Genomic DNA, 22,333 nt, shown 5'->3' with positions numbered 1-22,333 from the left:
TAACTCTATGGTTACTCTGTGGATAAAAGGGAAGCATTTTTGCCATTATGTTAGTTAATTTTTCTTAATAACATTTTTAGTTTTGACATACAAAGCTTTTTTTTCCCTCAACTTTGCTTCCAGACATGTTCTCTTTAGCATGATTTTAGCAAGCAGAATATTTGGCAGACCAATTTCTCTGCAAGAAAGTTGCAAGCTTAAGATGCTAATTAATCTCTGTGCAAAAACTTGCCTCTGTCAGGAGCCGAGCCACAGAGGACACAGAAAAGGTGAAGAACTTTGGTATTTTGCCAAGTAAAGAATTGTATTTGGCTGGCAAAAACTACCTGCCTGGCTAAGCTTTGCATGAACATGGTGAAAACAGCAGAACTGAGGGAAGCAGAGAACAAGTCTACAGAGCCACAAAATAAAGATGTTTTGGGGAAACTCTCTGGATTTTCTGCACTATCTACATAGTCTTCTGCTATATCCCACCAAAACAATTTCCTTTTAATCTCTTCATTGTGGCTGGCTTAATTAGAAGATATCTGCCTGCATAAGTTTTGATCTGAGACATTGCCAAAAATTCACAAAGTTTTCTTCTTCCAGGCTCAAACAGCAGATTTTGCCAGGTGGGAATGACACCTTTGTATAGGCGCCCTTTGCTTATCAAGAAACCTAGATCAAATAGATTAGAAGACAAACCAGAAAACACCATTACCACAGCTGTAGGGAGGCAGGATTGGGATCAGGCCAGGAGAGGAGGCTCAGAGCCACAGGGGAGTAGCTGGTGCTGTCCCTCCCAGCAGTGCTAATGACCTGCAGTGCTAATTAAACAGTGCTGCTGGAGCACTGCAAAGGAGCCCTGTAGCTCTGTTAATCAAAGCTCAGTAACTGTTCTCAAGGGAAAGACAATTGTAGGAGAATTCCAGTAATTAGCCATGATAAAAGTTCCACTCATTAAAAAAAAAAAAAAAAAAAAAAAAAAGCATCACTAGCACAAAAAGTGGTTAGAGGATGAAAGTGCAGTAATGGAAGGGAGTTGAAGCAGGGGAAAAGGCAGGTACCCACTTTCTTGGATTTGCTTGTTGATGAGTGCTTGGTCATTTTCTAGTTCCTGCTCTGCTTTGATCTGTCCTCTCAGAATCTGCTGCTTTAAATCCTCAACATAGAGCTGCTGTCGTTGAATTTGTTTTCTGTGGAAGGCTTCCTGGTCTCTCAGTTTCTGCTTGTACTCTTCATGCACAGCATCTATTTCTCTGCTGTTAGAAAAGCTGACAGTGAATTTAAACCAGAATCAATTATTTTTAATAAAACCAGTCATCTTACTAAAGAAAGACAGACAATGTTTAAGATGTTTTTTAGTTCAATAAGGGTGCATTATGGCAAAAACTCACAGTTGTGTATATGCACGTCACAGCAGGCAGCAGCCATGTAAGTGTCATAAATGCCAGAAAACATGAAAGCTCTAATAGTGAAGCAGGTAATTCCATTGCCAGAAAGACAACAGCAAAAATATTTTAAAAAATATTGTCACTTTTCATTTTGCTGTATTCTTCCATAGATGAAACTGGGGAGGGGGTTGTTTTCAAATTATAAGATTTTATTACCACTATATAAGATACTTGTCATCCAAGTACTTTGAAGTGCTTTACAGAAATGACCAGCATTCTTTGTTTTCAGACCAAAACCTCCAACCTAGAAATATTTATAGGCATTGTCAGGACTACACCAACAGTCTCTGGCAGTGCCAATGAAAGACCTTGATCACCCAAATCTCTGTGTAATGCAAGAACTATATCAGGTTACTGCTTCTATATTTGGAGCAGAATTTAGATCAGAATAGTGACTAGCCTGTGAAAAAACTGCTTTACAATCTTCTCCAAGATGTTTGGCTTCTGACTGTGTGCCAAAATTTTACACACAACAATAGGAAACAGAACATCAGAACGACAACCAAAATAGTATCTCTCCTCCCCATAATGCATTATAATATTCAAGATACCTTAGCCCTCTGAAAGGAATAGATATTGTACTTCTGCACATGCTACCATCAAGAAATTATTAACATTAAAGTTATATTGTATCCAAAGGTGATATATGATCTTTGTCTGCTAAACACTGCATTAGTATATATAACCTCAGAAAATTAAACCTTTGAGTCTTGAAAAAATGTTTTAATTATATTTTAATAAGAAATTAAATAATGTATTCATTATACTCCTAAAGCAATAAAAGACACTAAAACTCCAAAGAGTCCCTAAAGGTCAAAAAATCAAAAAATATAATTTCAAAGGAAATATTTGGAAATATCATGTAGTTTGTAAAATCACTACCAATACAAGGTCATCTGTATGAAAAGAGTGTTTGACCTTTGCTACACAGGAATAATTTGACATCTCAATTTAGAACTGTAAGCATGTGTTCAAAGCAACCATTTCTACAGCAAAAAATTGATTTTGTGTGATAGCTTAGCAGAAAGAACAGATGAAATAATTGAGCAGCGAAAATCTACAAATCTCCTGCAGTACCTTTACATGGTACACACACTGCACTTCATAAGAAGTTGTAGGAAGGTCTCAGCACACAAAAGCTTTAAGATTTTCAATAATTTACAATATTACTATGAATCTTGCTCAGACGAGAAAAACAGAATTCTGTTTTGTTTTAATGTTTATGTAAATGTAATGCTGAGAGTAACTGAGAGAGAATCACAGAATATCTTCTGTTCAGTTGTCTGTCATGGTGCAAACACACCACAAACTTTGCTGCTGCCATCTGCTAAGTGGTTTGTGTCTATTTGCCACCCACACAAATTGTAAGAATATGCAGGTCCAAGTTCTCATTGTCCTTGGCTTGTCTCCAAAGATGCCAGTACCCTGTGATCTGTAATTTTTTCTCTCTCAGGTTAACTTTAATTGATCTCCAGGAAATAGAAGTGGGATGCCTCATTTCTCATTCAGCTGAAGTAGATTTGAATTGAACTTCCCCGCAGCACCAAAACACTCCAATGGTGATTACAAACTTCCAGCTGTTCAGGTGTTTGTATCACCACAGCCACGGGGGGACAAACTCACAGGTTAAAGAGAGACTGCTGGTTCACTAAAGAAGAACCACTTTCCAAACACACTGAATCTGAAGTACCTTGTTGGACAAAGCTCCCATGGTTTCAAAGGTAACTCTCAGGGAGGCTTGCCCTCAATGCAGGTTGGAGGTTGCCTTCCATATTTTCTCATGGAGCAGCCATTTAATCTGGAGATTAAAGTACTGATCTGGGACAAAACACTTCTGATTTTGGCTTACATGACCTCTGTGTTTTCACATCCTTGGCCTGCAAGGTCTTCAGGATGAGGAGTGCCTCTGGATGCCTATGCACCAAGCCTAACAGCCTCTGCAGAATCTGGTGATGAGATAGTCTTTAACCTGTTCTACTAACAGATATATGAAATCTCTGTTTCCTCTGGTGGTATGAAAGTTGAAAAATAAGAATCTAAATTTGTCACTGGTTTCACATGACCTTGGGCAAGTTGCTTAGTCTGAGACACGTGTGGAAGAAACAAAGTAGATTCATCCAAGAGAAGTGATTGGGATCCATTAGCATTATCAAACACCAGAAAGTCAAATATCAGAAGAGCTGATTTCTATTAATTTATCATTGTTAGCATCATTCTGCATGAAACTGAGGAAACAGAGTAAATCATCGCCAGCAAGCTAAAAAGAACCATGATACTAAAACAGTAGTGAAAGAATTCTTGTTCTGTAACAGTTTACTAAAACTAGATAAAATTCCCCTGATAAAATTGTCTCTCATTCTTTCTAACCATGACTTTGAGTTTTCAGCCAATCTTCCCATAAAATTGACTTACTAGATTTCAAACTGCTTACAAACTGAAACCCAGAACATTTAAGTAAATGATACAACTCAGTGCCGTGTTTCATCCAAAGACCTAGCAATGCCCTCAGGGGTGGTTAGGTAACATCTGTTTGCAGTTGTGAGAGGACCACAAGCTTTTGCTGTACTTTCCTGCTGAAACACAGCCTACCCCCACATCAGAAAGGAACAGAGAATAAGCAATACAAGCAATGCACGTGGCAGAGTGCTGTTTGCTCTCAGCAGCACTAGCATATTCCCTCCTGTGTGTAGTAATGCTGAACTGACACGAAATGGTGAGATCCTTTCCAACAGCCGTGTGTGTTTGCACACAGCAGAACACGAGGCAGGCCAAACTGATGGTATTAATCACAGCTCCATGTTATGACTACACCCCAGAAAGGCAGAGTCCAGAGGAACAGCCATACTCCAAACCTCAGGAAAGCTAACACAGCACAGCAGCCACAGCAGCATTCTTTCTGCTTTTGTTCAGGTGATGTAGCTAGTTGGTACAACTCTCCCTCTATAAGGTTAAAGTCTCTGTAACAAAATACTGTTGTTCCAGGTATATATACAACTTGCAGTTCTGCTGTTATTTCACTGTCTCTGCTTCATTTCCTGATTTCTAGTAGAACAAAACAAAAATCAGGCAGAGCAGTAAAGCCAGGTCTGAATACAGAGACTGAACATTAAGCAGCTTTTTATGAAGCTGCTTCTTACAGACAATTTTCTGAAGTGGAACAAAAAGATAATGAAAATCCATGCAGAGCCACTTACATAATACACAAATGCAAGAGGATGTTTTCCCTCTGGCTGTGAAATACTGAATGTGAGAGCAGAATTACTGGCTAGTTTGGGATACAGATCTGCCTCTCACAGAAGCTGCTGAAACCAAAATCATGAAGTCAGAATGCTCCCTTTCCACGTTTGAACATGCTATGTCATGTCAGTACACTTCTGCTGGTTTGTGAAAATAACATGATAAACTAAACTAAAAAATGACATGACAATGGCCCAGAAAGAAAATAACAGATTCACACCCACTTCATAGCTAAATAATCTAATAAGCAATTCAAAAAACAGTCAGTTTGTGTCATATATGTTGGAATGACTAAACTAAAACCAAGTATGAAACCAGTTAACATAGGAATTTAGCCAAATTTTGTAATAAGTAGGAGAGATCACTAATTTTTTCATCTAAAACATCTTAAATCAGATGTACTGTTAAATTTAGACATGAAACACTGGGATGCTATGAGATACAGCAAAAAAAGCCCAGCATGCTGTTACTCATATTCCTGCTTTTCCACACAAGCAATCTGCACTCAGTACAGCTCCAGCAGGAAATAAAATAGCCTCAGAACAAATATGAGAGAAACAGCTTCATTTCTGTAGGTATCAAGACATACATAAAATCTTGGTTTCACAGGACCAGCATATTCTAGCATACAGCATATTAAAAAAAGCAATTCTGCAGAGAATTTCATAAAAGCATGCAGATTTCCTGGTGTATCAAATGCAGCAAGAAGTGTCAACAGTTACCCCCTCCTCCAAGTAAACCATTAAAAGCTGCAAGTAAAATGACAACAAAAAGACACCAACCCTAAACTAATCACAAATTACTGAGAAAGCATTAATATTATACCGATTCTGCTGGATTGCTTTTCCATCTCATTTTTCTCTCCAAAGTTTGCACGATGCATGCTAAACGAGCCATCTGTAAATCCACATTTTTTTCCAGCCGGTTTTGTTGTCAGCTCTCTGGGATCCTATTGTGCAATTCTCCTCCCCTCTTCCCCAAACACTTCTGCTGCTGATGCAGAGGCTGGCGGCTGCTACAGCATAATGCAGCTTCCAGTAACTATGGCAGCAATAGCTCTGAATACCTGCTGCAACAAAATCCTAAGGCTCAAATAGAGAAACTACAGTGAAAAATAATTACTTGTGGTAAAAACTGAAATTCGGCAGTTTTCTCAAAAAAGACATCAGTCAAGTTAGCATCCCCATGTTTTCGACTGTTTGGTGTTCAAGTCCTATTTGTCTTTCACAAATTATTCTTCCCAAGGGAAAAGGAGTTAAAAATAAAGCAGAAAAAAAGATGTTGGCAAGGCATTTTGCACCCTTGCAAACCCCACACTGAGAGCAGTCACAAGTTAGAGTTACAAGCCTATCCACCAATGCACATCTGCACAACTGCTCCCACCTTCTCCAGCTCTATCCTCCCCCTCTTGCTGTGTCCAATCCGGGGCCCTTCCCCAGGGGCTCAGGGCAGCAGCAGCAGCAGGCAGCACGCAGCTGCACAGGATCCACATCTGCTGCTGCCTGGCACAGGGACCCAAACCTCTCCCTGCTCCTCCCTAAAGCAAAGGGAAGAGCAACGAAGGAGACACAAAGACCTTGTGCTGTCACCTCCTTCTGCCTCCCGAGGGAACGCCACTCGCAGAATTCAGCCCAGAAGTTGGGGAGTGGTGGGCAGGAGGTGGGAGCCAAAAATCAGTCCAAATGGCCAGCAGTCAGAAACCTTTAGGAATAATGGATCTTTGGAAACCTACACACATAGTAATCTCCTTCACAGAAGTTACTATCAAGTGAGGTATCATTTAGATTTCTGATTAACTGGTTTGCTTAAAGAAAAAGCACACTGTTCTGTTTCATGTGTGGTTTTTTCAGCCTTTCCATGCAAAGCCTCTTTTTCTTTGCCAAAGCCCAGAAAAAAATAGTAAAGCAATGACTTATTTAAGGCACTCCTTTAAATATGTCTCTAAAACAGACCACTTTCTGACCAAAAGTCACAGGCACAAGACACAGCCACATTCTCCAATAAAGGGCAATGCTGCCTCTTCAAATTTCAGTTCAGCTAACACAGGTTTTCCCTTCACAATGTCAGTTATTAATAGAATTAGTTAGTTACCCTGCTAATCCACTACACATGATTCTGCTGTAAACTGCAGAGTTGCTGTAACTGACACAGTGCAGTTCTCTGTGAAACAGAATATTTGAGGTATCTTTTAAGAGATGCAAAACCTCTTGTTTAACCTTTTTGTTTTGTTTTTTTTGGTAGAGCATTTTGAAATTCCCAAATGAAAGCTGTTAGTGAGAACTCAGAGTATTTTACAGAGTATTAGTTGGACAAGTTAACTATGCCACATTAGAATAATAAATATGTTTGTTATGCTGTATAGAATTTCTCCCCCCCCCTCCCCCCACCCCAGTTTAACAATGTTGGTATTTTCAAGGAAAGGGAGTTTAAGCATGTTCCATGCAGCTAAATAATTCAGTTTACTGCTATACCATTGAGCTCTAATGGAAAAACTCCTATGGGGCTTTTTCTGAAACCAGCAAGACAATAAAATCAGAGGTTTTTTTTGCATGCTGCATGGTATTAAGGCAATGGCAGGAGAAAGACCTTTATTATCTACTTATTTGTGGTGATGCTGTAATATGACTGATGCCATTCACAGGCCTTCTGTGTGTTTGCTGGCTGACAGCAAACATCAGAAATTTGCAGTGCTGGAGCTATTATGAGTAGGGTGTATGAGCAAGCAACCAAAGAAGAGTATAATGACTCACAATGCCTGAAGATTTAATATTTGTGTGCAGTGGTAGAAAATAGTTTTTCCTCTCATTTCTCAAAATATTTTAATGTACAATTAAAGGTTGAACTGGTAATTCAACCCATAAAAGTCAGATGAGAAAAACGTCATCATACTGATAGCATGGGAGGTAAGACTCCTATCATTAATAATCATTACTGTAATACATATATTTATATAATCTGAAATAAAAAATCCAGAAGAAAGCAGAGTACCATTAATTCCTGATTAAAAAGGTACTTAAACCCATGGAAACTCAACAATTTCTGAATTACTTCTGTTTGCAGCTGCTGTGCTCCTTTGCATGAATGGACCACATTCTATGCCAGGAATTATTTTTTTTTTTACTTTTCCCTAAAGCAATTTTATTCTCACCAGAAGAGAACCCAATTTATTTAAGCAATTTTTACAATACTAATGAGTATTCCCAGTACCTACTATTGGCACAAAATCTAATACATTTAGGGCTCTTATATACTGGAAATTGGTGGCAACTTCAGAGTAAGCCTCACTGTATTAATGATTTTTAAATGCACGCTACACATGCAACAAAGATGCAAACCATTTGCACAAGATCTCACATGAATAAAGAACATGGCTGCTGAGCCCTGCCTGTATCTCAGCTTCATGTACAGATTCTTGTTCCAAAATAATAAAACAGTTTGAAGTAAAGCTTAAAGTGTTAGCTTCCATCCCTTCTGGAGGCAAGCAATGTAGCACTGGAGAAAGGCAAAGCAAAAGATGCCAAAAAATTTCAGCATGATTTAGACACATTAATAATCTTACCTTGGTTCAAGAGAACATTTGTTTTCTTCACAGTTTCTACATTTTTGACTGCAAAAATAAAAATAGAAAAACATAAATATTTGGGAAAAAGGGCAAGAAAACTTCACTGAAGCCTATTGCACAAAATGTTACTGTAATTTTCAGTAGAGGAAGATGCAGATTTCTAGCAGATGGGAGAGCACCAAGAACTTTCAAGTGAGAGGGGGACAGAGAACAAGACACACACACAGCTTTACCTGGTCTTTTACTTTCCTCTAAGCATTTCTTTCTGACAGAGACAAGACCCTGCATTAGGGTGGACTGTTCTACTGGAGATCAAATAAACACTCCGTGTAGTCCACTTAGTCCTGTATTATGGTTTGCAAAGTGTCTCACACACATCTTTTAGTACTTGACATTTATTCTTATAATACCAATCTTAGGCTAGATGCCTCAACCACAGCCCCTTCCATGAGCAAAACTTCTTGTCTGTACAGAAGCACAGGCTCACAGGTTAATGCACAGCAAGGCTGAGTGGATCAATTCAGTTTACCTACACCAAAAATTATTCAAAAGGATAGCTTGACCACTGGATTACTTAAGGTGAAAACCAGCTATTATAAGATGTAGTTTACAGATTATTCCTGTAAGACACAGACATTGATAAAATGCAAGCAAATGCAATACCATAACATTTTCATTTTTACTGAAGTTACCATCTGAAATCCTCTAGGTAAGCATGAGGGTAACTTTAAGCAATGTAATGTGCTTGTAACATCCTGTCCAAGTGATTAAAAAATTGCTCAACACAAACAAGTCTTCTATCTGAACATGGTCTGGGAAAAAAAATCAATCAGAAATGTTCTGCAGTTTTGTCAGGTTAAAAAGGGAAAACCAAGTACAAATTTGTGATAAAGTGTTCTGAATTTTTTCAGTTTTTTCTAGATTCATCAAAAGACTTGTAACAAGAGCTCCACAACTAATGTTTTTGGCAACATAAAGAGCATCTTGGTGTGTACATTTGAAGGTCATTAGACAAACACTTATTTGTAAAATTATTTCTAATTTTTCCTAAGAAAATAATAGCAATGACGTATAAAATGTTCTTCAGTAAAAAACAAAATGAAGTAACACTTTGTATAGGGAGGTATCACTGCAGCAAATGAAAAGCAAATGCAGAGATTAGATACCCTAAAGAAAATATATAAAACCACACTATCTAAGGTGGAAAGCAAGCCACTTGATTAGAAGCATGAAGAATATTTAAAACAGAGATAACATTTTATGCTCATAAAAATGAGATAAATACTTCCTCTAGAAAGAGATAAAAGATCCTCAGTATTTTACCACACCAAAAACACCAAAGCAAGAAGCAGAACCACCAGCAGATATGAATGAGAAGATGGCTGTTTCTTGCCTTTAACAGGTTAATTGAATGTGCCAGGCTGAGAAGAATTAAAAAAGAGAAAGAACCCAGTTATATTTAATTCAGTAATATTCTATTTTCAATGTTATGAACTGAAACACAGAACATAATTCATTTCCCTGGTACATATGAATCACTGTCTTCATCACACCAGTCCTTTCCATTTCATAAAGTCTCTGCTATAGAAGCATACACTAAACACTGAGTATGAGCAGCTCTTCCACACTGTGAAAGCAGTAGATGCCTTATTTACTGCTCAGTTAAAAGAAAAAAAAAACAAAAACCAAAAAAACAAACAACATTGGCTTTCTGAGATGAAGGGCTCAATGAGGACTTGAACTACAGAGAATTTATGAACAAACCTTCTGATTTCCTCAACAAATTAGCAGTGAAAATCAATTGGTAATAATTGCCTTGGCTAAATCATACCCTGAAAAGGTCATTCTGTGCATTGAAGCAATAATATTGTAAACATTATAGATTAGCTGTAAAGCAGATGTCCAAACAAACTGAATTAAGGCTGACAGTCTCATCTGAGGTACTTTCTTAATTGAGCATCAATAAATGATTTTGCAGGTCTGTTGCTTGTTTATCTTAACGCTCTATATTAGTTGTCTGGCCAATGTATTTTCTCTGACATTTTTATTTGACTACTTAAAAACATGGTGGGACTTACACAGAATAAGCTTTCTTTTGTCTGAACCAAGTCCCTTATTTCGGACATTATCCCAAAAGAGAAATTGTTTGTTCAGTTGTTTTTTTCTCAGTTTTAAACTTACTTGTAGAGAGAAGAAAGGATATAGTGTGGAGAATTGATGCAACTTCCATCCAAATTGAGCCAGTCCAAAGCTCCATAACTCTTAGTGGGTGGGGTTTCATTAATCTACAGAAAGCACACCACACAGGACAGGAATTTAAAAAAATCACAGCAAGCCAGGAATTTCCAAGGTATCATTAGTACTGCCATTGTTAACTATTGTGTGCAAGGCTGCATAGTACCTCCCATGTGAGTTTATAATCTCACACTTCTGCTTAGTCTTTGATAATTAGCAAAATTACTAAGTGTTTGTTACTGAGTACATCTCTTTTTGCAGCTCTGTTTGAATGTGCTGCATGTTTCATTAATCAAGAAATTAAGAATGAAAACAAACAGGAGTTAAGCCCCTTATCTTGAAGTGAGTACAGAAGGATGGAAGAGTGGAAAGTAGAAAACATTAATAAATGAAAATCCATTTTAAAAGGTAGACTCTTACCAATAGCAGTTGATAATATGGTTAATTCCTGAATGAGAAAACTTACATTTTTAAGTTAGGTTTTTAGTTACATTTGTCAGTCATTTTAAGAATTACCTAATTTCTTAAACATTATTGAACAAGCCAACCAAATAATATCTTACAGTAATTAGCTCCTGAGTTTAACATACCAGTAAATATTTTGTCTATTCCTGATATATGTAACAATTAACTGCTTTCAGAGTCGACAACACTTAAGTACGTAATGCCATAAATTTTCCATTTCTTCTAGTATACTTCATTCAAGACAGTGAAATGACAAAGAAGGAAGATAACTCAGAAAATTATCAAATGTGGAAAGATTCTTAACTGGTCTTTTCACTGCCGCATTCTGCCTACTGTAGTCATGACTAGAAATAGGAAACACTAAATTATTCAAGAGATCAGCATCATCTTTTGCTAAGCACATGTGAAGGAAGTGCTAGTGTCCTCCCACTAGAGGTTTAGTGTCATTACAGACCATTAGAAGGAGGAAATGAAGCAAGTGAATATGATGATGAGATGAAATATTATCTTTATCAGGCTGGCTTTTAAGAAGAAAAAAAATAGGAAGGAAAAACCAGAAAAAATAGTGGAGAAAAACAGTTTTAGAACTTACTGATCTTCTTAGTCTTAAGATAGCAGCTTCTGCTGGGTGATTGAATCTAAACTTATGAGATTTGCCAAGGACAACAAGGGCCCCTGTGAAAACAAAATAATCAGACATTTACAGAGACATAAATCATCAAACGACTATAGAATAGCAGATTAAAAAAAAAAAATCTGACCAACTGCTTTCTATAAATCACAGAACAGAGAACTATTTTTAAAATTTGTCACTATGGAATGGCAGAGTTATTGATATGTAATGAGCACATCCAAGCAAACTAATCTTGGAGATCTCTGCAGAGTAAACAACTGTAAATTCCCCGTTCATATTAAAAGCCAGCATAACTTCATGCCAAAACCATAACCAACCCACTGCTGAAAACCTGTTTTTACACTATGCCTTTAAGACTCCTTACACTGTATCTTTAAGATCACTGCAAGTTCCCAAGAGCTGGACTGTTACTTTAAAGAACCTGAAAGTATGGAAGCCTGATCCATTTAATCTGAATTCATTCATTATAGCCTGTGACTTAGTAGCCACCAGCTTCCACCTAAATACACTATGAAAAAGCTGAAGGTTGTTTCAACCATATTATGTAATTGCAAAAAACCCTTTCAGCGACCAGCTGACATAGAGTCAGTCTCCACTATTTTCCACACTAATGTCATGCCCTTTTCAGAAACCTACATGCTACTGCTGCCAAAAAGAGGCAGAATATTGTCACCAATGTCTTAATTTTACTTCTATTGGGTCCCTAATTTATTTAGCCACGGATCAAACCTTGTGGAGCTGGCGGCAGACTGAGAGACGTCTTTCCTTGATCTGCTCAAGCCCCATAAATTCTAGACCTAAACTGCAGCGACAAGGTGGCCATAAGGCAGCGTTCACTTTCCCCAGAAACACGAGTCTTGCCTTGTGACAGACGGCAGGCCCCGGCCACCTCGCAGCCGTTGACGGAGCAGCGTGCGCCCGGGCCGGGCCGCAGGGTGACGATGCCGCAGCGGTTGTCGATCAGACAGTGGTTCCTCTCAATCCACTGCCCCTGCAGGACTGCAACACAGAGCTCATCTCACCTGGGGAAGGGCTGGGCTGGCCCTGCTCTCCTCACACTGCCACAGACTCTTTGACGCTATGCATACTTCATTCTCCAAAGAAACATACTTTTAGGAAATACTTAATCACAGAAAAACTTGCTATTGAAACTAGCGAGATTGTTTCTTTATTTCTGGTACTGGAAAACTATGTATCGCTTTCTGCTATGTGAGCTGATGTGTAAATTCTTCTGTTGTGTTGAATTTTCTTAATGCCGTTACGGCATTTATTGTTTATAATTCACTAATCTACAGGCAGAAAATAATAAAACATAACCAAGTTTAGCAGAACTTAACCATCCCTCAAATTTTCCAATTTCAGTAGAAAGTTTCGGTTCTCTATCATAGTATCTAGCTTCTGAGATTGACTGCCAAAATTAAAAGCAGAAACTCAATTAAATAAGATGTGTTCTGAATAATTTGGACTTTAAATCTATAATATTCTGAACTAGTTGAAAAGCATCTTGTGCCACTTGTTGCGCCACTAGTTTAGGGCAGAATATCTGAGAATTTGGATGTAAGATGTAGATATTTTTAAACTCTAGTGCAGCATTTCACAAGTGGAAAGAAAATTTTGAAAAGATCTCAATTTGGTCAAATCCACTGACTTTTTGGCCTCTTAAACAAAAAAAATCACATATTTTAGCAAACATTAATAAGGAGTCTCTTCTACTTAACTTCTTCAATAAAGAAAGCTGACAAAAAGAAACACTACCTAGCTGTTACACATGACAAATGTAAACCTCTTGGTTTGACCCGAGCATATGACAAAATAAGCTGTAATATAATTCTCTTACCAATGTCTTGATCTTGGTCTGAGTCACTTCTTCCAATTTTGGTTGTTCCTTCCTAAAACAAGAAAAGAAGTAATTTAAAAGTTGGTTACAGAAAGAAATGCTACATATACTACTTTAAAAAGCCTTGGTACATCATTTTAGCAAGCTTAAAATAAATTGCCTCTGAATGACTGAATTGTTTGAAGTAAATGCTGTGTACTGGTAATATTCCAGCCCACTCTCCCCCTTATCATTGCAATTACTCTTCATCCTGCAGCTATGTCAGCTTCTATGACTCCAGTAGATAAAGTAACCCTCAGTGAATGATATTTGGACTGTGCTTGAGACCAATATTTTGAACACGCATCCTGATGCTTTGCGCTTGTACAGTGAGACTTGATGTTCACAGAAATGAGACAATTTTTTAAATAAACATCTATGCAGAAAGAAAGAAGCTGCAAAATGATGACTCAATTAACCAGGCTTTTCAAATTTAAAAGTAACAGAACTCCTAATTTGTAAGGGCATTTTGTCATAGATTACGAACTCTTCAATCTAACTACTAAAGAAGAACTTTTTTCTGAAACTTAAATGACATCTATGAAGTCTTCCTGGTGCTCATGGTATATGGGAAAATTCCCAAACCTGAAGATTCAGTAACTTTAAAAAAAGAACTGCCTAAACAAAAGTCTGCAGAACAAGAAGATTTGAACTATATTGTGGGTCAGTGACAGAAGTGAGGCAGTAGTTTTATGGTTGCCTGCAAATACCAATAAAAAAGAGTTATTTAAACAATAACACAAGAAAAAAAAATGTCAAAAAAGGCAAATAATTTAATTAATTTACCATCAGTCTATTGCTTTCCATTACCAGTTCTATGTATTTCCTTAGGAAAAAAAAGCAAGACAATTTCCCAATTTTAAAGAAACGCTGCAATTGGTTATGGTAAAGTGATTAGTAAATGCACTCCAAAATTACTTTAGTGGCAAGACTTTCAGTTTTATTGAAATTAATTATGGACAGTAAACAATCTGATTTTGTACTCAAATTAGAACGAATGAAATATACTCTCTGCTCCAAGTGTATTGTAAAGCCTGGATTTAAAGATCAAGCATGAAGCAGTAATTGGAAGCCTGAAGACTGGGAAAACAGCAGCTGTGCACAACTTCAAGGTGCCCCAGTTCTGGGTAATTATGGGTAAATCACAGTGGGTTTTTGCACTGGCAGAAAGGGAAAGGTTACACAAAGCTCCTCACAGAGCTCAGCTGTCTGAACCAACCAACAGATCCCCCAGGCATGACCCTGCTGAGACTTCATTTGCTGGAGAGGCTGAAGGCTGGACTGTGCCTCTGCTTTGAAGCAATTACCAAGTTAAACGTCAGTCTAATGTTCAGCAGACTCAACTGTAAAATATCCACCTGGGTGGCTGCAACTTCTAGAAAACTTGGGGTCCATATGGCCTTTGACTCTTGTCACTCAATCAAGTGAAATAGCAACATGTATTTTATACAGAGAGAAGTAAACCAACCCCTAAAAGTTCTCTTCATCAATTATCTTCTTCACTATCAATTATCTTCTTCTTTGGCAATGAGTTGTATAGTTACTGTAATTCCAAAGGAAACATTTTCCAAGTTGCTGAACTAACTCTCTGCTAATACAATTTAATTAAGAAAAGTGTATTACAGCAGTATTGGCTCAGGAAATTCACAACAGCATCCCAGTCAGTGGAGTGATTCTGGGTAAGTTTAAATCCAACTGAAAATTGCAGGTGAGACCAAAGGTACAGATGCAATACAAGCAAACCAACTCAACTTGAGAAAACAAAATAAAAATAACCATATCCCAGGACCATGCTGATTTCAAATTTTAAATGCTATTATTGAACTAATAATTGTAATATTTATACCTTTTCCTAATTTAATGTTGAGTATTCTACCTGGGAAAGGGAAAGACGTTTCAGATGAAACAACTGCACAGCCTGACCTGAGCACACCACAGCATACCTTCACACCCCTTGAAGGGGGTTTACATTGCTACCTCTTCTGGCCCTTTCTCTTCACTAGGGGTAGAATTCCTAAGGTACATTACAGAACTATAAAGAATAAGATTACTTCACTTCTGGAAGTACTCCAATTTTCAACAAAGGTTATGAAATATACCTTTTACTGAAACAATTAAAAAAAAAAAGCTATGCAAAAAAGTGCAAAAAACCTAAATCACAGGAAAACATACAACTTTTATTAATGAAAACCAGAAAATTAAGCTTAGGCACAGCATCAGTTAGTGCAATTAATTCTATGAAATATCAGAGGAGTAAAAGAGTAACATAATATTTATTTTGCATGATCTGGAAACTGCTGTTGTGACCTCTCTCTAGAAGTAAAACGTAAAGAGCTGTTATATGGTGAAGGCTTAATTTCTAAGGAACCACTAATGTTTTACCTTCTTGCTGTTCAGATGAATGTAACAGACACCAGAGACTAAAAGATGTAAAGCACAAAGAAAAGAAAAAGCAGCATCTAGAAGCAAAGAAAGAAGGGACAAAGATGTTAGTGTGACAGAGTCATGAATGACTTCAGGAGGTGACTCTTCAAACCATGTTATGCCATTAAAATGAATATATTTAAATTAGGTGTTGTCAAAATTAGTATGGGAAAGTATTTGCTCTTTCCCCAATGGCACATGACAGAAGAGCATATAAGTAGTAGCAGTTGCTTTCAATAAATATTTATTTTTAATTTAGGGTTGAGTAGTTGAAGCTGCATGTTGATCAGCACTGGACATAAATACTTGGTCTCTAATAATTACCTGGTACAATTTCTTTGTGTTGGCATGAGAAAAATTAGTTAAGTTTCTCTTTCAACATGATAGAAGAACAGCAAGATTTCTGTTTTAAGTATTTGTTGCCATTTTTAAGAGGAATAAAAAATCCTGTGTCCTTAAACTGTTAATTACTACAAAATCCAGATAAAGATTTTTTATTAGTAGACAGACACATGATTTTTAACTGTATTTAACGTATATTTTGGCAATGAGTGAACACCTGTAGAAGTGCCCATCCAACATGACTTGCACATTAAGTAGCATCAATATTTCAGTAATTTCCATTCATTTAAACAACATTAAAAATGTTGAAGTCTGGCCTAGCACTTACCATTTCAAAAACCAAAAAACCCCTAAAACAATCTGACCCAGCTGTGCACATCATGTGCCATAATGTGCAGTAATGTAAATACTATGTCTTAAGAGTTTCTTAGTGAAAGCTTTGCCTTAAATTAGCAGCTACTCAACAAAACAGTGTCTATGAGGCCAGGATTTCCACGTGATCTTCAAGAATAGCCACTCCAGCAGTATCACAAGTAACTAACCTCCATGCTACATACCTGGTATCTATGTGGCAGATCTCTCATAGGGTTAAAATAAACATATAGTCATTGCCAAAGTGAGCTTTTGTTTCTTAAACCTTACTTTTATCTATACATATAAAAATATTTCAGTCTTAAGTGTACAAATGCATAATAAAATTTGGACCAGTGTGTCTGGAATACTTTAAGCTCCATCCTTTTCCACATATACAAACACATAACTGCCCTGATGCTTTGTGGACTACTTTAAATATTTTGCTTAGCTTGTAAGACAACATCAAATACTTTGCACATGCATTCATAAGGGGCCAAATTCTATTAATATATGAATTCTTATCCTTCTCCATTTCCAATTATTTTCTGCTTTTCCCCCCTATTATGTCTTGTGATCTGCGACCTTCATGTTTTGATAGCTGTTGTTGTCACCCTAACCAGCCTCCATTTCCAAAGAAAACAAATATTTTCAAATTAACGGGTAAAATAAGACAAGTGACCATATCTCACCCTGAGATGGTATAGCACCACTCCTGTGCTGAGGATATCATCATCCATGGCCATTAGATGAGGTAAATTAGAATCTATTGTTACTCCAGCTTTTTCTTTGTTGATGTCCACACTGTATTCTTCCATGATGGCTTTCCTGTCTGTCCACTTACTTGTCCAGTCTTTGGTCAATTGCTCAATCTTAAAGAATAGGAGAGAGAACTGCTTCACTTACTAAGCAGGCTAATTTTTCTTTTTGATCATGCTAACAAATTATTTTGCCTGTCTTAGGGCAATAAAGTCTGCAAAACCTTTCCAGGTTAGCAGTGTCAAATTTCTCAGTAATTTTGGTAAGTGTACAATAATTTCATTGAACAAATTGGAGTTTATGTTAGAAGGGAGAGACTGTGTATAATGAATTGCTGTGATATATTGAGACAGCTTTCAAACAAGAGGTAGATTGTGCAGGTTTAGTGATGCACAGTGGACTGTGTCCCATTAAGGACATGAGACTTTTGTCACAAGCTGGTAGAGCACACAACATGAATTAAGGATGGCAGTTTCCTGCATCTGCATAGCAAAAAGGAAAGGATTAGGACAAAAGAGTTTTAACTGTAGTTTCACAACTGGCCTAGTGGAGCAGGAGATAGTTACAGCACCAAGTAAATCATACACACCTTCATTTCATTCTGAAGGACCAGCTCGGTCAGATTGCCATCCTTGTCATCACTCCAAGAGGGACTGGAATTTCTCTATACAAACAACAGCCACCAAGATCTGCACATTAGCTTTCTTATTCACAGCTGGCAGGCATGTTCTTTCACTCTTCAGCATTTCAGATGAAGTCAAGAGAAGGAAAGCGAAAATACACGTGCTGCCTTCTAACATCTAGCCTACATCTCTCTAGCTATTGCATGCAATTTTTTGGCATAAAGAACGGGTGAAAAAGAAATAACTGAGAGATATTTCTGTGTAAATACATCCTGAAGTGTAGTTTCTGTCTCTCTCAGCAAAACATTCCCTCCATGGCTTGGAAAACCAAGACAGTATTATTATTCCAACAGAGGAAAACAGCAGGGATGTCAGTTGTATTGTGAGGGTTCACAGATGTTCACAACTCCTTTGTGGGGAGAGACCATGCAGGAAGTGTGAAACGTCAATTAACCTCTTGAAGCTTCCATACCCTTAAAAATAAAATGTCCTATTTCATGGTATTTCTGTACAGGTAAACCATCCAACTCTATGAAAGACAGGCAATGATTCCTTTTGAATCATTACATGACTACTTCAGGTTCATCAGTACAGTGACAGAAAGAGGAGAAATGACAGAAAAACAGTTAACCTCACAATAATTACAAAATCACCCAGAGAACAGTTTCATTTCTCTCCAGTTACAATAAACATGGAAAGATATACAGGTGAGATGAAAGTGAACTATCTAAAGTAGCACAAAAGCTCCAATAGGGAAATGTTGCTACATACCAGTTCAAAGCTCATCAGCATAGTTTTCAATCTATCAATTTCTTCTCTCAGTTCTCTGATCAGTTTCACATTTGCATCCTGAAACATTGAGACACAGACTGTTGGAAAAATCAGTTTTACAAGAACTCTAGCTTAAGAAATCAACGTGGAGATATTCCAACAGCCAGGAAGAGGGGAGAATAGGCAAACTCACAGCAGTACTCCTTGCTTCACTCTGCCAGGCCCTTGAGATGTACTGCCTAGGGACAGGTGGTTCTCATCTTTGATAGATTCTCTTTTACCACAAACTTTTCTATCTCTCTTCTGAATACAGACCTTCCATAACATTTGTTCCCATCATGACCAGATGGATACATCACTACTTCTAAGGATTTACCTTCAAATTAGTTACATTACATCAGAAAGATGATGTTACTTAATGCTGGTATATAAAATCTGATTAGAGGAGACAAAGCCAGAACATCATCCAGGATGATATTAAAAGCCCTTACATACATACATAAAGCTGATACATAAAGAATTTCCTGTCTGCTTGGTGGGAGACATTTATCTCACTTTCAGAGTAAGCATTTCTGCTCTGGCAGTTTTTGGAAAACAGCTTTTACAGACTTTTCAGACAAACTCTTGAGTCAAGAATCAGCTTCCTCTGGGCTGCCACATCAATTTGCAGTGAGGAGAAGAAGATTGAAGGGCTGGGGTCAAGGGTCCAGCATGGGGTGTGCAAGAGAGTGATGGGTACACAAGTTGAGGGGCTGAGAGGCTCTGTGTGACAAGTGGCTTACCCAGGAGTGTTTATGTGACTTTAGCCTGTCACAGAGCTGAGAACTGCTGCTGGCAAAACCAAGCACACAATTGCTGCTACTACTGATGTCTGAAAATGACTTAAAGGCACTGCTAATTAAAATGCAAATTACATTTGGGAAATCTAGGATTAGAAGGGCTTCCTTCTGCCCAGATTTAACGTAGTATTGTTAGGAAAGCAAATAGTGAAGTACTGCTCTAGGATTCTATCCTTTCATCTACAATATAAAATCTTGATACAGTCATTCCAAATCACAAAAGAATACTACCAAAGCTGTAAAGCCAATGGACTAAATATTAGGAAATGGCTGGAATCAAGACTTTTTTTGAAAGCTAAATTCACTGAATATTCCTTAAATGGATGCACTGTAATTCAGTCCTTAAGTTATGCAATCGTGTGTAAAGGGAGCCTCATGCAGAATTCCAGGTCAAGAATGATCAGTTACAGAACAGCAATTCTAGAGTTTTATATTTCTAGCATATGTGACTGTAGATCTGGATCAGTGTGTGCTTCTTGAATTTTGCTGTAAAGACATGCAGAATTCCAGGTCAAGAATGATCAGTTACAGAACAGCAATTCTAGAGTTTTATATTTCTAGCATATGTGACTGTAGATCTGGATCAGTATGTGCTGCTTGAATTTTGACGTAAAGACAGAATTATGCACTTCCCTATGAATTATTTTAATGCTGGTTCTTATGACTATAGTATCTAAGACCTCCAACCTGTTTTAACACTGTGTCTTTGATTGAGAGAGTTTATGTTTTTCACATTTGATTAATGTGGACTGAGTTTAAGGGTGGAAAATGAGAAAAAAGCACACACTGAAAATTTGCCTTAAGCATCTGAATATCTAGGATTAAGCAAGAATGGGATAGTAGGGGCAGCAATAGAATTCAGGCCTCCAATGTAGCAGCTGACTCTCTCCTTAATACTCTGCCATCCTTTAACTTCTGCAGCCTGAAGGACCTCTACATAATCAAACAAATGAATCTGTCATGAAGTCAGAGCTCATTCCTAGAGCAGGCAATGAATGAAGCTCGGGTTCTGTGGCCAAAATTATCCCCATGTATTTAAGGGCTTCATTATTTTGTGTACTGAGAAGAAGACAAATAGTGACTGCATAGGCTACCTTAGGCAGAACTCAAGGCCTCACCTCATTTACTCTGGGCTTGTTAATAATATTTTTGGCATTTGCAGCATATCTCAAGGTACTCATGGTCTCGTTGTAGCTGGAACTGGCAGGTGAGATAGCTACAGATAGAAAAAAAATTACACAATTTTAAAAAGCATTCAGCTTAACCTATCATTTTTCAACAAGGTTTTTTTAAAATTTTTTTTAGTCTTGCTTCTTTAAAAATGAAACAAATAACCCTAGGGTTATTTCATTAAGCTCAGAGAGAACGTCTTCTCCAGACTGTATTTATAACTGAATGAATCACCTAAAATCGAAGCTATCACCTTGCTAAGACTCTTAAACATAATTTCATGCACAATCAGCATGCATTTTCATTTCCTTGAGTATTCTATAAAGTATTTATCAAAATCTTTACAAGGACAGATTCTAAGTGTTATAGCTGTCTTCTGACTGCAGTAGAGGTATATATTAAAGGCACAATGTAGTACAAAATGTTAAACAATTCATGGAAACCAAACTCACTGGCAATCATAATGGTCTTGGAGTTGCCCCCCAGGCTGTCCTTCAGCAGCCAGGTGAGGATGGAGTCACGGTAGGGGATGTAAGCCGGCCGTCTGGTCCCACTGCTGCTGCCGCCGGAGGGAGGGCTGTCCACATGGCTGCTCTCCCCTTCACTTGTGAGGGTGTTAATGCTCTGGCAGCTGCTGAACATCTGAGAATTTTGTGCTGAGGGAGAAGCACCACAGAGCTCAGGAAAGGAATTATTTTTTTCTGTCACGGCTACTTAATTTTCTTAGATGTCATTACAGTTTATGAAGACACCACACAGCTGCTCTGTTGAGCTTTTTCATGTAAATGCAAATAACATTTACACTCAACACACAGTGAGTGAGTCATATGCTTTGCTCACTACCCTTCAACATAAAGAACTTATGTGCTTACCTAAAGTGGATATGACAATTCCAAGTGTAACTAATGACTTGTTAATATTGGCACCTTCGGTAATTCTATCTTTACAGTAACTGGGATCGGCTCTTTCACTGTAGCAAGCAAAATAAGCAAAAAAGCTTAATTATTAACATACAGTCAATATGAAAACATTATGTATTTTCAAGCAATACAAGAAAACAGAAATTATGAGTTTTGCAATTAAAAAGCCATATTCTTCAAATATTTCGTATTGCCCTCTATTTCAGAATATTCAAACAACCGTGAGCAAAGGCTGTTGGTGCAAGATACTGTTAAAGACCCACCAAAACATAAACTCAAGTCTGAACCAGGCAACCCAATCACAGTGGTTCTGAATTTAAAAGAACAACATATATTTCACATCTCCACAACGGTAGCCTGGCTCAGTACCAAAGTCTGTATTTTCCCTCAGTGCCACTTTCTCTGACTATATGTGCACAATAATCTATGTTCTTGAGAAAACAAAAGTCCTCTTCTAAAACTGTTCTATAATTCTTCAGCACAACTTCCATCTTTCTGTTTTCTGTCACATCCAGCACAACCATATGCACCTCACTGAAATGCACAACAAAGATCAGAGACTTAGGAACTTTTGGAGTATGAACAACATAGACAGTGAGATATAACTATTTTCTCCTGTCCACGCTAGGCAGTCATGAGGAACACATTCTTTTTGCCCCTCTCTTTTCAAGATTTAGTAATTCCAACAACAC

General features: G+C 37.6%; 1 protein-coding gene across 2 annotated transcripts in view; it reads right to left on the bottom strand.

Moving 5' to 3' along the window:
* Positions 1 to 22,333, bottom strand: part of STARD9 (StAR related lipid transfer domain containing 9) — a 96,615-nt gene that overhangs the window by 23,675 nt on the left and 50,607 nt on the right. The window contains exons 11-22 of one of the 2 annotated variants that reach the window (XM_041400008.1): positions 21,594 to 21,691; positions 21,174 to 21,377; positions 20,670 to 20,767; positions 18,713 to 18,790; positions 17,908 to 17,982; positions 17,252 to 17,431; positions 13,404 to 13,455; positions 12,428 to 12,565; positions 11,525 to 11,607; positions 10,414 to 10,517; positions 8,230 to 8,277; positions 1,051 to 1,241 (exon numbers count right to left, since the gene is read on the bottom strand). In XM_041400008.1, the coding sequence (XP_041255942.1) occupies positions 1,051 to 1,241; positions 8,230 to 8,277; positions 10,414 to 10,517; positions 11,525 to 11,607; positions 12,428 to 12,565; positions 13,404 to 13,455; positions 17,252 to 17,431; positions 17,908 to 17,982; positions 18,713 to 18,790; positions 20,670 to 20,767; positions 21,174 to 21,377; positions 21,594 to 21,691 (1,349 nt within the window). The remainder of the gene's footprint in view (positions 1 to 1,050; positions 1,242 to 8,229; positions 8,278 to 10,413; positions 10,518 to 11,524; positions 11,608 to 12,427; positions 12,566 to 13,403; positions 13,456 to 17,251; positions 17,432 to 17,907; positions 17,983 to 18,712; positions 18,791 to 20,669; positions 20,768 to 21,173; positions 21,378 to 21,593; positions 21,692 to 22,333) is intronic. The other variant, XM_041400098.1, reaches the window with a different exon arrangement.

This window comes from Onychostruthus taczanowskii, unplaced genomic scaffold (genome assembly GCF_017590055.1).
Source record: "Onychostruthus taczanowskii isolate IOZ18803 unplaced genomic scaffold, ASM1759005v1 scaffold1, whole genome shotgun sequence".
Lineage (NCBI taxonomy): Eukaryota > Metazoa > Chordata > Aves > Passeriformes > Passeridae > Onychostruthus > Onychostruthus taczanowskii.
This window is presented reverse-complemented; position numbering and strand designations above follow the sequence as displayed.